The 16,045-nt window shown below is 34.5% G+C and overlaps 1 protein-coding gene across 4 annotated transcripts in view; it reads left to right on the top strand.

Annotated features, from left to right (window-relative positions):
• The window catches only part of PARP4 (poly(ADP-ribose) polymerase family member 4), a 135,908-nt gene that overhangs the window by 105,817 nt on the left and 14,046 nt on the right, over positions 1–16,045 (top strand). For all 4 annotated transcript variants that reach the window (XM_051986616.1, XM_051986615.1, XM_051986618.1 and 1 more), the window contains one exon: positions 3,303–3,425. In XM_051986616.1, coding sequence (XP_051842576.1) covers positions 3,303–3,425 — 123 coding nt within the window. The remainder of the gene's footprint in view (positions 1–3,302; positions 3,426–16,045) is intronic.

Below are 16,045 nucleotides of genomic sequence, written 5' to 3'. Positions count from 1 at the left end.
TGAGGAATATGAGGTTGACAGCAGTTATAATATTAATAATAAGTGTCTGAGGTTGGATTTGAACTCAGATCTTAACTCCAGGTCTTGGTGCTTTATCTACTATGTCACTCAGCTGCACTCTAATAAACTATTTCCTTCAGAGACTGGAACACATTTTCCCCCAAATTCTAACACTAATGGGAAATGTGGAACACATGTGACCAGCACATACATGGAGAAGATGTGTGGTCATCATCCAAATGAAGTGGTTAAAAAAAAAAAAAGGTACCAGGAGTGGTAATATGAAATAAATTTGGGAGAGCCTAATTGTAAAATAACATTATATAAAAATAGTATATTAGAGATTCAGTTACAGTTCAATTGACCTGAAGAAATAAGTCACATATCCACTACAGATTACAAAGGTTTGCTATTTTATTTATGTCAAAATAGCTTCACAGGCTCAAGCAAATACAACTATGCAAGGCAGTGATACTGAATAAGCAACTTGTTCTTGGGGAAACACAATTTTTAAATTCTCAGGGGAGCAGAGGCAGGATCCATGAAGTAAGGGGAAAGAATCAGGAAGGAATCAAGGAGGGATCAAAGAAAAGCCAAGTTAAATCTGGCAGACTGACCAGGTCTCAGAATCATCTAAAAATATGCTAATTAAGACAGTCTCAAGACATATCAATTGATCCACATGTTGTTAAATAGAAAAAGGCATCTTAAAAAAAAAAAGTCTCAGAGAAGATTAGCCATTCCATACAAACAGTATAGTCTGAGAGAATTGACCTGAGTATGCTTACTAAAGAATAAATAGAAAAAGAATTTAAAAAAAAAAAAAAAAGAACAAGAAGAAAAAGAAGAGCCTTGGGGCAGGTAAGTGAGGCAGTGGATAGAGCACCAACTTGAGTTCAAATCTGGTCTCAGACTCTTAACACTTCCTAGTTGTGTGACTCTGGGCAAGTCACTTAATCCCAATTGCCTCAGCAACCAAAAAAAAAAGAAGAAGAAGAAGAAGAATAGGCTCATTTTAGCATTTCTTGGGAATAAGCTAGTTTAGGTTTAAATTGGAGACAACTCTCTGGAAAACGAGCAGTAGAAAAAAAGACCAAAAGGCAAATTCTTTTCCTTGCCTAGCCAAACTCCTCACCTTTAATACATAACCTCTGGAGCTGTAAGACTAGTAGTATTTCTACATAAGAAGTGTGTAACCCCATGAGGGGGGCGCCTTTTTTTTTTTTTTTTTTTTTTTTTTTTTTGATCTCACAAAGCCACTGCATAATGGTAACCTGCTGATTTCATGATCACTGTCAAGTACAGCTTCACTGGTCACGAGGCTGCAGAGTTCCTCTCTGCTTCTAGCTTCTGACTTGAAATATAATCTCCATTGAGTTGCTCCCTTTTCCTCACAATAAGGAGAGTAGTTTCTTTGATCACCCTCTTCTCCTTAACACACTTTCCTGGTTTTGCTTGATCCTGTCTGATCATTCCTTCTTAGTCTCCTTTGCTGGATCTTCAAGATGCAGGATTTGCCATTAATTATAAATGTCCACTAAAGCTCCGACCTGAGCACTTTTCTCTTCCTCTATTTTTTCAATTTTTTTTATCTCATCAGTTCTCTGGTTTGTTATTTCTAGTCCTAACTCTTTCCTGACTTCCAGTCTCACATCTTCAAGTGCCTATTACAAATTTCAAACTGGATGCCACATGGACATCTTAAACTCAGCATGTACAAAACTGAATTCATTATCTTTCCCACTCAATCCTCCTCTCTTACTAACTTCTCCAGTATTATGGAGGGTACGACCATCTTCACAATCTAGGAGTCAACCTTCATTCCTCAATTTTTTATCTCCTGCATGGGATGGGGTGCTTAGACCCTCCCTTACTCAAATTGACTATTTGAAGTTATCTCCAGATACAAACAGAAAGACTTTCAATAGGTGTTCCATTGAGCCTTGGCTGAAAACTGGCCCACCACCAGGAAGATCGAAGATTGAATTAAATTTCTCCCCTTGGTTCTGGAAGCTTAAGCTCCTGCTGCCAGTCCTTTGTCTTCTCTGTCTCTGCCTCTCTGAATCTCTGAATCAACCTAGCTGAGGCTCCTACCTTATATGCTCTACACTGAGTATAAATCAATTATAGCACTAGGAAACCATTATTTGTTGTAGGATTAAATCAATCATACTGAACCATGCTAAACTAGCCATTGCCTCCTCAATTCCACTTGGTATCTTGTAAGCATCCTTGTTTCAAGTTTAGAATTCTGGCCCATAACAGGAAACGAGTATCTCTCCAGAAGGTAATTCCTTGTCCCAAGTACCATGCTCTTTCACTCACAGAGTTAGAATCACCCCATCTAATTACTGCTTTCAGAATCTTTATTGATTTCCAAAAGCAGTTTTTCTGCAAGAGACTTCATTCTTAGAGTAAGAAAGTCCATGTTACTCCCTATTTAATTTCCTTGTATATGCTATCATTTTGTCACATTTCCAGGAATTCTCTGAGTTTGGTAATGATGACCAACCTCCCCCACCCTCCACCTCCCCAAAAAAATCCTCAGCTCCAAATCTGTTTTGTTCTTTCTTAAAAATGAACAGTAGAAGAAAAGACCACAAAGAAGAAAAGACCCTTGCCTAGCCAAATTCCTGCCTTTAATACATAAGCAAAAGTTTGTCTGTAAGAAACAAAATGCTTTGCCAAGAACCCCTCTGCTTCACTGATGAATCCAGGAAAAGATTTTATTTTATGTTCTTGCAAAAACAGGTGTTTAAATTAATAGGTACTTTAGATTAATAGACAAGTTGTTCTTATACCCTGTCATTTGAAATGCAAGTCTTTCCCTTGATTCCCCATTATTCTAATTTTATGGTTTCTCCCGTTAAGTTTTGTTTGCCCATGTTCCATGTCAGCCTAATCCTTAGATTCCATTTTTTAGGTTTTAATTTCATTTTTTCTGATTTTAATTTCTTTTCTTTATATTTTTCTAATTTGAGTTTTGTTGCTTTATGGAAAATAAACCCTCATCTAATTGTCACATGTTGAATTGGATTGACTTCAGTAAGCTATATTTTGGTTATTTTCCTGATTGTTTTAAAGCTATCTAGTTATGGAAATAGTTCATCCACTTTTGCAGTTGATTAATTTCATGGATTTATTTTGATTAGCTTCAGTTTTAGAAGGTGACATTTATTGATTTCATCATCTAATTTTAAGAGTGTTCCCAATTTGAGATTTAGTGTTTTCTGTCTTCTGACTATGGTATCATGAAAGCTCTATTATAAAAATTAGTTCTAAATATACTTGTTTTTACTCAGGATGGCAATATATCATTGGATTCTAATAATCCAAATATTTTGGAACTTATCACCACAGAAGACGTAGATTTTCTGCCATACATGGATTGGGAGGTGGAGCAGCCAGAGAATATAACGATGAAGGTAAGCCTTAATGCAATTTTTCAAAATTGACCTTCTTGAGCCAAGTTTGTTAGTGGACACCCCCACACAAATTGTATTTTATTCCCACAACTTTACTTTTTTAAAAAATTCAGTTTTATTTTATTTCCAGTTTCAAATTTTCTCCCTCTAACCTTCCTTTCCCTATTGAAAAAGCAAAAACAAAAACCATTACAAATACATATAGTCAAATAAAACAAATTCCTGCTTTAAACATATATGTATTAAAAAAAAAAAAAAACTTCAATCTGCACTCTCTCTTTGAAAATAGATAGTATGCTTCATCAGGAGTTATCTGGAATTGAGGCTGGAATATTGTATTGATCAGAGTTCCTAAGTCTTTAAAAGTTGTTTGTCATTACAATACTGTTGTTATTGTATAAATAATTCTTCCCACTTTGCATCAATTCATAAAAAGTCTTTCCTGATTTTTTCTAAAACTATCCCTTCATCATTCCTTATAACACAATAGCATACACAAATATATTATGCATATATGTATGTTTTACATGTGTATTTATGCACATATGTTTTACATATATATACATGTATTGCATGTGAACCATTTAAAGAACAATATAAAAGTGTCATGATTAATTCTAGTATAGATGATACAGATAATAAATGCAATGGAATCCCAGCCCTTAGAGTGAAGAGGAGTAGTGAAATAAGGTTTTCCTCTTGATTATCTAACCAAGTGTATTCCATTTCATATTGTACTTGTCTCTTGTCTGAGCAGGAGACAACCTCTTCTATAAAAAGAGGAATGCTGCCTTCAGTGATGAACATTTTTTCATCTGGTTAGACCTACACATACCGATGATTCAGAACCCCATTTTCCTCATCATCTTGAACCCTACTATTCCAAAATCCCAGTCAAACACCACTTAGTCCTTACATTGTTCCCTCTGGATTGCCTCTCTGGCCACCCAGTATAGTCTGCGCCTCTATTTATTCCTCTCAGTTCACTGGGGAGTTGAACTGTTGCTTGCTTCCCGTTGCCACTTTCAGATTCTCTCCCCAAGGTCCATGTTATTTATCTCTCCCACTCTTATCAAAATCCAAGTAGACTTTGTCCAGATATCCAAGTCACCCTCCTTCCTCCCTAAAAGAATTTTATACCCAGCTCACAATTTTTCTCTCTTCTTTAAACTCTTGTCTCCTACTAAGAGACTTCAACACATATATTGATTCTCCATCAAACACACTCACTACTCAATTCTTCAGTCAACTCACTTCCCATGACCTACTTACTTCATCCCACTTCCATTAGATGAGCCCTGGATCTTGCCATCACCCACAAATACACCACCTTCATATTCAAGAATTCTGAAATATCCTTCTCTGACTACCTGCCTCTTCATCTGCCTTCCTTTACCAAACCTTAGTTCCTTTTCACATCATGACCTCCAATCCCTCAGTTCCTTGATTCTCTCCCAGGCCATCCCCACACACTAGGCACTCTCTCCTTTCTTCCACATTTTTGATCCCTTGGCAACTCAGTTAAGCTCTACACTGTTTTCTTCTCTTTAGTCCCTGGCTTCCTTCTCCTATGAACAATTGTACCCTACCATGCAAGCCTCAGCCTTAGATGACTCCCACTCTTGCAAATGAATGATAATGGAGAGAATCTCAACTTGACTCTCTTTGTCACTAGGCTGTCCTTCTGCACCTTCTTAATCAGCTCACTGTCTCATTCCCCATAGCAGCTTTTCCAAATCTTTGCATCCCTTCTCAAACTTCTCAGGGCTCCCCTCTCCCCCACCCATTTATCTGGGAACCTTGCCTCATATTTTTACCAAAAAATTGAAGCTGTTTGCTGTGAGTTCCTTTGTCCAATCTTTATTTCATCTCACTTAGATGCCTTCTACTACTATTTCCTCTTTCACCCATATTTCACATGATGAGTCAGCTTTGTTCCTCATCAAAGCCCACCTTTCCACAAGGGATCTCATTCTGTCCTACACCCTCCAGTAGACTGGCCCTCTGTCATCCTTACTCTCTCATTTATCTTTAATATCTCACTGACTATTGGCTCTTTCCCCTCTACATGGAAACATGTCTATGTATCTCTTATCACCAAAATACCCTCACTTGATCTTTCCATCCCCACTATCATTCTATAATTCTCTTCTACCTGTATGGCCAGACCATCTACACTAGTGCTCTATTTTCCTCTCCTTTTGCTCACTTCTTAACACTTAACAACTGAACTTCTGACTTTATCATCCCACTCAAACTGCTCTCTCCAAAGTTACTAAGAATCTCTCAGTTACCAAATGTAATGGCCTTTTCTTAGTCCTCTTTCTCCTTAACTTCTCTGCAGCCTTTGACACTATGCATCACCATACCTCCCTATATACTCTCTTATACCCTCTAATTGTAGGTGTCCCTCAGGGTCGAGCCTTCTTCTTTTCTCCCTCTAGCACTTCACTCAGTGATGTCATCAGTTCCAATGGAGCATTTCTATGTTGGTGATTCTCAAATCTACCTTTTCTTGGCTAAATTCTCTACTGACCTACAGTTTCACATTTCTAACAATCTTTCAGACATCTTGAAATGGACATTCAGAGGATATTTTAAATGCATGAAACAGAGCTTATTGTCTTTCTCCCTAAATCCTCTCAACCTCTTACTTGGCGGTTACTGTAGAGAACAACACTATCATCTCAGTACCTAAGGCTCACCATCTGGGAGTTATCCTGGCCCCCTCATGGTCTTTCCAGGCCATTGCCAAGGCCTGTTGGTGTCACTTTTTCAACATCGCTCAAATATGCCTCCATCTCTTCTCTGACACTGCCTCTACTCTAGTCCAGATCTTACCATCTTGATTGCTGTTTTTCTGGTAGCTCTGTCTGTCTCAAATCTCTCCCCATTTCAAACTATCCTCTCTTCAACTGCCAAAGTGATTTTCCTAAAGTGTAGATACAACCATGTCATACATACCCCTCCATATCACCTCCAGAATTAAACACAAAATCTTCTGTTTATCATTCAAAGCCCTTCATTTCCTAACTCCTTCTCCTATCTCATTACTTTTCCATCTTTTTACAGATTATTTTACACCACATGCTCTTCAGCCCAGTGACACTAACCTCCTTAATTTTCCTCAAATAAAAAATATTCCATCTCTTGGCTCCAGGTATTTTCTCTATCTGTCCCCCATGTCTGGAATGTTCTTTCTCTTCATCTTCGGGAATCTTTTTGACTTTCCTGGCTTTCTTCAAGACCTAATTAAAATCTCATCCTCTGAGGAAAACATTTCCCAATACTTCTTAATTCTACTACCTTCCCTCTTTTAATTATTTCCTATTTAGGGGCAGTTAGGTGGCACGGTGGGTAGAGTACCAGCCCTGAAATCAGGAGGACCTGAGTTCAAATGTGGCCTCAGACACTTAACACTTCCTAGCTGTGTGACCCTGGGCAAGTCACTTAATCCCAATTGCCTCAGCAAAAATAAATAAATAAAATTATTTCCTATTTTTCATATGTATATATATACACACATAAAAATATGCTTTTATATATATGTGTATATAACTTTTTCTTCTTTATTCATATTTGTTTCTTTGCTGTCTCCCTCTTTTAAAAAGATATTGAGCTAGCAGCTAAGTGGTGCAGTGGATAGAGCACCAGCCCTGAAGTTCAGGAGGACTTGAGTTCAAATTTGGCCTCAGACATTTAACACTTAACACTTCCTAGCTATGTGATCCTGAACAAGTCACTTAACCCCAATTGCCTCAGCAAATAATAATAATAGTAATAATAATACACAAATAAAAAAATAGAAAGATATTGAGCAGAGATTATCTTTTGCTTCTTTTTGTATTTCTAGCACTTAGCATAGTTCTTGGCACAAAGTACACATTTAATAAATGTTTATTAGCTAATTGACATTTCAGAGGAGTAGATATGAATTATATCATTTAGACTGATATTAAAGAGAAAGAGCTGATAATTTTCTTTGTAACACACCCCTAACTCATCTAGCAGGAAACAAGAGATTGAAAATATAGATCCAAGGCTTTTAATTTGTTGTTCCAGCCCCACAGTATCATAGCTGCATTGAAAAATGTTTTTTTAATATGTTTACTGTTTTTAAAATTCATTTTTATATTTTTGAGTTTCACATTCTCTCCCTCTCTTTCCATTGTACCACCATTGAGAAGGTAAGCAATTTGGTGCAAGTTACACATCTGTAGCTATGTAAAGCATTTCTATAATAATCATATTGTAAAAGAAAATAAAGACCAAAAAAAAGGTAAAAAAATTCAAGAAGAATAAAGTTAAAAAAAAATTGTTTATTTTCTAAAACAGAAAGATAGTAGACACAAGGAATAGAAAGCTAATCTGAAAGTCAGATCCTGCCTCTGACATGTACTAGCTTGGTGACTCTGGGCAAGTCACTTAATAGCAGAGCTCCAGGCAACTCTTTGAACACTATAAATTACAGAGGACATAGTAATTTGCAGTGGTAGTAGGAATTTCTGCATCTGAAAATTTCATGTAGCAATAACATCACAGGTCCATATAGAGTACTGCCTAGCTCTGTGGAGGGCTTCAAGGTCAATCAGAGTCAGGATGAATTAAAGTCCTTGGTCTTTAGGGGGAGAAGTGAAGGACAGGCAAACTGCCACAAGGCTGGCCAAAGATCTCTCCTAGATTCTCAAGTCCACAGTCTCCAGCTTTTCTCTTCCTTCTCCTGCCACCAAGTAACTCTGGCCTCTCTCACCCTGTTCTCTAATCCTTGCATATGATTATCTTAACACCAAACATTGAGCCAGCATCAACTGTGAGAAGGGCCATTTATCCAAATATATGCTAAATAGAGTCATTGTGTCACATCTAATAGGTAATTAGCCTTAAGTGCTTGCTTATCTGATTCAAGCATTCCTTTTTGGAGTTTCAGCTCTCTACAACTCCAGTTCTTATATGTATCTCTATCAAAATAGTTATAATAAAGCATCATTAATTAATTAAAGCATTATTAATTAACTAATCATATTGTCAGTGGTCCAGTTCTACGGGACCTCCTCTTTTTTCTTTTTTTTTTTTTTTAATTTTTATTTAATAATTACTTTATATTGACAGAATCCATGCTAGGGTAATTTTTTTTTACAACATTATCCCTTGCACTCGTTTCTGTTCTGATTTTTTTTTTCCCCTTCCTCCCTCCACCCCCTCCCCTAGATGGCAAGCAGTCCTTTATATGTTGGATATGTTGCAGTATATCCTAGATACAATATATGTTTGCAGAACCGAACAGTTCTCTTGTTGCATAGGGAGAATTGGATTCAGAAGGTATAAATAACCCGGAAGAAAAACAAAAATGCAGATAGTTCACATTCATTTCCCAGTGTTCTTTCTTTGGGTGTAGCTGCTTTTGTCCGTCATTTATCAATTTTTTTTTTAAATTTTATTTTATTTAATAATAACTTTGTATTGACACAATCCATGCCAGGATAATTTTTACACGACATTATCCTTGCGATCACTTATGTTTCGTTTTTTCCCCTCCCTCCCTCCTCCCCCCCCCCCCCAGGATGGCAAGCAGTCCTATATATGTTAAATATGTTGCAGTATATCCTAGATACAATACATATTTGCAGAACCGAACAGTTCTCTTGTTGCACAGGGAGAATTGGATTCAGAAGGTAAAAATAACTCGGAAGAAAATCAAAAATGCAAATAGTTCACATTCATTTCCCAGTATTCCTTCTTTGGGTGTAGCTGTTTCTGTCCATCATTTCTCCAATGAAACTCAGTTAAGTCTCTTTGTCAGAGAAATCCACTTCCATCAGAATACATCCTCATACAATATCGTTGTCGAAGTGTATAATGATCTCCTGTTCTGCTCATCTCACTTAGCATCAGTCCATGTAGGTCTCTCCAAGCTTCTCTGTATTCATCCTGCTGGTCATTCCTTACAGAGCAATAATATTCCATAACATTCATATACCACAATTTACCCAGCCATTCTCCAATTGATGGGCATCCATTCATTTTCCAGTTTCTAGCCACTACAAACAGGGCTGCTACAAACATTTTGGCACATACAGGTCCCCTTCCCTTTTTTAGTATTTCTTTGGGATATAAGCCCAATAGAAACACTGCTGGATCAAAGGGTATGCACAGTTTGATAACTTTTTGGGCATAATTCCAGATTGCTCTCCAGAATGGCTGGATTCGTTCACAACTCCACCAACAATGCATCAGTGTCCCCGTTTTCCCGCATCCCCTCCAACATTCATCATTATTTTTTCCTGTCATCTTAGCCAATCTGACAGGTGTGTAGTGATATCTCAGAGTTGTCTTAATTTGCATTTCTCTGATCAATAATGATTTGGAACACTCTTTCATATGAGTGGTAATAGTTTCAATTTCATCCTCTGAAAATTGTCTGTTCATATCCTTTGACCATTTATCAATTGGAGAATGGCTTGATTTCTTATAAATTAGGGTCAGTTCTCTATATATTTTGGAAATGAGACCTTTATCAGAACCTTTAACTGTGAAGATGTTTTCCCAATTTGTTGCTTCCCTTCTAATCTTGTTTGCATTAGTTTTATTTGTACAAAGGCTTTTTAATTTGATGTAATCAAAATTTTCTATTTTGTGATCAGTAATGGTCTCTAGTTCATCTTTGGTCACAAATTTCTTTCTCCTCCACAAGTCTGAGAGATAAACTATCCTATGTTCCTCTAATTTATTTATAATCTCGTTCTTTATGCCTAGGTCATGGACCCATTTTGATCTTATCTTGGTATACGGTGTTAAGTGTGGGTCCATGCCTAATTTCTGCCATACTAATTTCCAATTATCCCAGCAGTTTTTATCAAATAATGAATTCTTATCCCAGAATTTAGGGGCTTTGGGTTTGTCAAACACTAGATTGCTATAGTTGACTATTCTGTCTTGTGAACCTAACCTTTTCCACTGATCCACTAATCTATTTCTTAGCCAATACCAAATGGTTTTGGTGACTGCTGCTTTATAATATAATTTTAGATCAGGTACAGCTAGGCCACCTTCATTTGATTTTTTTTTTCATTAATTCCCTTGAGATTCTCGACTTTTTATTGTTCCATATGAATTTTGTTGTTATTTTTTCTAGATCATTAAAATATTTTCTTGGAAGTCTGATTGGTATAGCGCTAAATAAATAGATTAGTTTAGGGAGTATTGTCATCTTTATTATGTTCACTCGGCCGATCCAAGAGCACTTAATATTTTTCCAATTATTTAAGTCTGACTTTATTTGTGTGGAGACTTTTTTATAGTTTTGCTCATATAATTCCTGACTTTCCTTTGGTAGATAGATTTCCAAATATTTTATGGTGTCAACAGTTATTCTGAATGGAATTTCTCTTTGTATCTCTTGCTGTTGGGTTTCGTTGGTGATGTATAAAAATGCTGAAGATTTATGGGGATTTATTTTGTATCCAGCTACTTTGCTAAAATTATGAATTATTTCTAATAGCTTTTTAGTAGAATCTCTGGGGTTCTCTAGGTATACCATCATATCATCTGCAAAGAGTGATAGTTTGGTTTCCTCGTTGCCTACTCTAATTCCTTTAATATCTTTCTCGACTCTTATTGCCGAGGCTAGTGTTTCTAATACAATATTAAATAATAATGGTGATAGTGGACAACCTTGCTTCACTCCAGATCTTACTGGGAAAGGTTCCAGTTTTTCCCCATTGCATATGATGCTTACTGATGGTTTTAAATATATGCTCCTGACTATTTTAAGGAAAAGTCCATTTATTCCTATGCTCTCAAGTGTTTTTATTAGGAATGGATGTTGGATTTTATCAAATGCTTTTTCTGCATCTATTGAGATGATCATATGGTTTTTGTTTGTTTGGTTATTGATATAGTCAATTATGCTAATAGTTTTCCTAATATTGAACCAACCCTGCATTCCTGGTATGAATCCTACTTGGTCATAGTGTATTATCCTGGGGATGATTTTCTGTAATCTTTTTGCTAATATTTTATTTAAGATTTTAGCATCAATATTCATTAGGGAGATTGGTCTATAATTTTCTTTCTCTGTTTTCAGCCTACCTGGTTTAGGTATCAGTACCATGTCTGTGTCATAAAAGGAGTTTGGTAGGACTTCAATCCCTATTTTTTCAAATAGTTTATTTAGCATTGGAGTTAATTGTTCTTTAAATGTTTGGTAGAATTCACATGTAAATCCATCTGGTCCTGGGGGGTTTTTCTTAGGGAGTTGATTGATAGTTTGTTCTATTTCTTTTTCTGAGATGGGACTGTTTAGGATATTTACTTCTTCCTCTGTTAGTTTGGGCAAGCTATATTTTTGGAGGTATTCTTCTATTTCATTTAATTTGTCGAATTTATTGGCATAAAGTTGGGCAAAGTAACTCCTAATTATTGCTCTAATTTCCTCTTCGTTAGTGGCGAGTTCTCCCTTTTCATTTTTAAGACTAACAATTTGATTTTCCTCTTTCCTTTTTTTAATCAGATTTACTAAGGGTTTGTCTATTTTGTTGGTTTTTTCATAGAACCAACTCTTAGTTTTATTAATTAATTCAATAGTTTTTTTACTTTCAATTTTATTGATCTCTCCTTTTATTTTTAGAATTTCAAGTTTAGTGTTTGACTGGGGGTTTTTAATTTGTTCCTTTTCTAGCATTTTTAGTTGCAAGCCCAATTCATTGACCTTCTCTTTCTCTATTTTATACAAATAGGCCTCTAGAGATATGAAATTTCCCCTTATTACCGCTTTGGCTGCATCCCATACATTTTGGTATGATGTCTCATTATTATCGTTTTCTTGGGTGAAGTTATTAATTATGTCTATGATTTGCTGTTTCACCCAATCATTCTTTAGTATGAGATTATTTAGTTTCCAATTATTTTTTGGTTCTTTAACCCATTCTTGAGGAGAATAGGGTTCCAAAACTACCAGCCCTCCTTTCCCATCCCTTATGTCATTAGGACTAAAAGGAAGTAACCATCACTGACCACTGTCCTGTGGAATACTTCCTGTCATTTCCTGAGGCTGACCTAAGTTCTGACCTTTAGCGACCTCTAGCCTTGAGATCATGTGACTTCCTATAACCTGCAGACCTCTGGGAATAGGGATCACATAACTTAGGCCTAGTCTGACCTACTCTATCTCATAGACTTTTTGAGAAAACTTCACTTGCTCTCACTCATAAGCTTCTCTCTGTTCATCATATACATAATTCATATATAATAATATTCTATTACACCTATATGATCACAATTTGATTAACCATTCTGTAATTGATGGGTATCTCCTTAGTTTCCAATCCTTTTCTATCACAAAAAGGGCTATTATAAGCATTTTGTATACCGGGGACATTTTTCTATTTGATGGCTTCCTTGGTTTAAAAGGTCAGTAATGGAATCTCTGGTTCAGAGGGTATGGATATTTTAGTCACTTTATTTGAATAATCCCAAATTGTTTCCCAGGATGGCTATAATTTCACAGCTTTAAGAATAAGATATTAATGTACCTATCATTTTATAACCCTGCCAACATTTACATTTGCATTTTTTAATTATCTTTGTCAATTTTTTGGGTATTAGGTGAAACCTTAAGATTATTTTGATTTTTATTTTAAGAGGCACAGTGGCCAAAAGCTAAACAGCCTTTTGAAGAGGGCACAGGATTTTGGTTTTGATTTTTGTTTTTAAAGAGAAAATAAGTAGAAGAGAATAGGGTAGAAGGAAATGCACTTAATAATCGCAATTGTGAATGTGAATGGGATGAACTTACTCATAAAAGAGGCAGATAGAAGAAACAATTTAATGTTTAATCATTTCAGTTGCATATAGATAGTATAGTATAGTATGGTATGGTATGATATAGTATAATATAGTATAGTAATATTCTATTACAAAGAGTTTTCAATTTGCCCAGGATCACACAGCCAATAAGTATTGGAGACTGGATTTAAATTCCACAAGATTAGTCTTCCTAACTCCAGACCTAGCACACTAGCCACTGTGTCATCTATATATCCAGCAGAATGGATTAGAAACTGAAATCCAACAATTTGTTGTTTACAAGAGACACACTTGCAACAGAAAGACACAGAGAATTAAAATAAGAGCTGTAAAATAAAAATCTATTATGCTTCAATTGAAGTGAAAAGGGTAGGAATAACAATTATGACTTTAGACAAAGCAAAGGCACAAACAGATCTAATTAAGAGATAATCAGAGTAACTACTTTTTACTAAGAAGGATCAAAGACAATGAATTAATATCAGTACTAAATTAATATGCACCAAATTATATAACATCCAAATTCTTGAAGGAAGAGTTAAATCAATTATAAGAGAAAATAGACAGTTAAAGTATATGATCGGGGAACTTCAATTCATGGTAAAACTATACTATTAAGTAACTTGTGTTCTTAGACATGGATAAATCTATCCATAAAATAAATTTTTTAAAAAGAAGATAAGGAGATAAATAGAATTTTAGCAACACTGGATATGGTAGATCTTTGGAGAATATTGAATGGGAATAGAAAGGAACATTTCTTTTCTCAGGTAGATGTGGCATCTTCACAAAACTCAAAAATAAGTTGTAGTAAAGCATTAAAAATCTCAGAAAACAGCAGAAAAATATAAATATTAAATACATCTTTCTCAGATCATAATGCAGTAAAAATTCCATTCAGTAAAAGACCTTTGAAGACTAGATTAAAAATTAATTGGCAATCAAATATTCTTATCCTAAAGAATGAGTGAGTCAAAGAATAATTCATAGAAACAATAATTTTATTTTTAAAAGTGACAGCAATAAGATAGTATATCAAAATTTGAAGGATGCAGCCAAAGCAGAACCTGGGGCAAATATTTTATATATCTCAATTCTTGCAGATCAATGAATTGGATACACAATTAAAAAAAACTAGAAAAAGAACAAATTAAAAATCCACAATTAAATGCCAAAATAGAAACCCTACAAATCAGAGAAGAGATTAATAAAATAGAAAATAAAAAGTTTTGAATAAATAAATAAAACTAAGCATTGGTTTTATGAAAAAATGAAATCTATATTTTAAAGAAAGAAGAAAACCAAATTACTAGTATAGTATCAAAAATGAAAAAGTGAAGATAGCCACCAATGAAGATGAAATTAGATACATTATAAAAAGCTAGTTTGCCTAATTATATGCCAATAAACAATCTAAATAAAATGGATAAATATTTATAAAAATAGCCAGAATACCAGAAGAAATAGAATACTTAAATAACTCTTCTTTTAGAAAAAGGCACTGAATAAGCTAGAAATGAGCTTCCTAAGAAATAGTACCCAGGATCAGCTGGATTTAAAAGTGAATTCTACCAAATGTTTACTGAACAAATACAATTCTATATTCTGATACTAGATAAACTATAAATAAGTAAATAAAGTAAATAAGTAAAATAAGTAAAAAATAAGTAAAATAAGTAAATAAATAAGTAAAGGAAAAATAAGTAAAGGGGTCCTAGTATTCCTTTAATAATGCAAATTTGGTTTTGATACCTAACCCAGGGAGCAAAAATAGAGAATGAAAGTAATTCCCCTAATTAATATTTAAGGAAAAATTTTAAATAAAATACTATGGAGAAGATTATAGTAATATATTACAAATATCAATACATTACATTTAGTTTGGATTTATACTAAGAATGTAGGGTTGATTCAATATTAGGAAAATCATAATATTATATTAATAACAAAAGTAAAAATATCACATTTCTATCCTTAGAAGCTGAAAAAGTTTTTGACAAAATACAAGACCCATTCCAATTAAATATATTAGAAAGCAAAGAAATAATGGCTTTTCTCAAAATGATAAACAGTATCAATCTAAAACCAAGAGCAAGCTTATTGTATAAGATCAGGTATGAAACAAGGATGTTCATTGTCACCATTATTAATATTATACTAAAAATTCTATCTATAGCAATAAGGCAACAAAAAAGAAATTGAAGGAAAAAGAATAGGCAATGAGAAAACAAAACTATCACTCTTGGAGAACATATAACGGTCTACTGAAAGAACTCTAGATAATCAACTAAAAAATTAGTTGAAACAATTCAGAACTTTAGCAAAGTTGTAAGATATAAAATAAACCTTTACAAATCATCACCATTTCTATATATTACCTACAGAATCCAACAGGAATTCATAGAAAGAAAAATTTCATCTAAAGACAATGAAATACTTAGGAGTCTACTTGCCGAGACATCACAGGAACTATATGAACACATTATACAACTATAAGAAAGCAATTATAGGATACTTTTCATGCAAATACAGACAGATCTAAATACTGGAAAAAACATTAATTGCTTAGGGATTGACTGAGTCAATGTAATGTCATACCAATGGGATAACAGACTACCAAAGAATTATTTTATAGAGCTAGGAAAAAAAAAGAATAACTTAATTCATCTTAAGGAACTTAATAAATGGTCAACAATATTAAAGGAATCAAAGTTTAAAAAAAAAAAAAGGAGCAAAAAAACCTAACATTCAGATCTCAAACTATAATACAAATCAGTAATCATCAAAGCAATTTGGTATTGGGGAAGAGATAATAT

Source organism: Antechinus flavipes, chromosome 3, assembly GCF_016432865.1.
Source record: "Antechinus flavipes isolate AdamAnt ecotype Samford, QLD, Australia chromosome 3, AdamAnt_v2, whole genome shotgun sequence".
Classification (NCBI taxonomy): domain Eukaryota; kingdom Metazoa; phylum Chordata; class Mammalia; order Dasyuromorphia; family Dasyuridae; genus Antechinus; species Antechinus flavipes.
The sequence above is the reverse complement of the archived record's forward strand: the minus strand, read 5'-3'. Positions and strand labels throughout refer to the sequence as shown.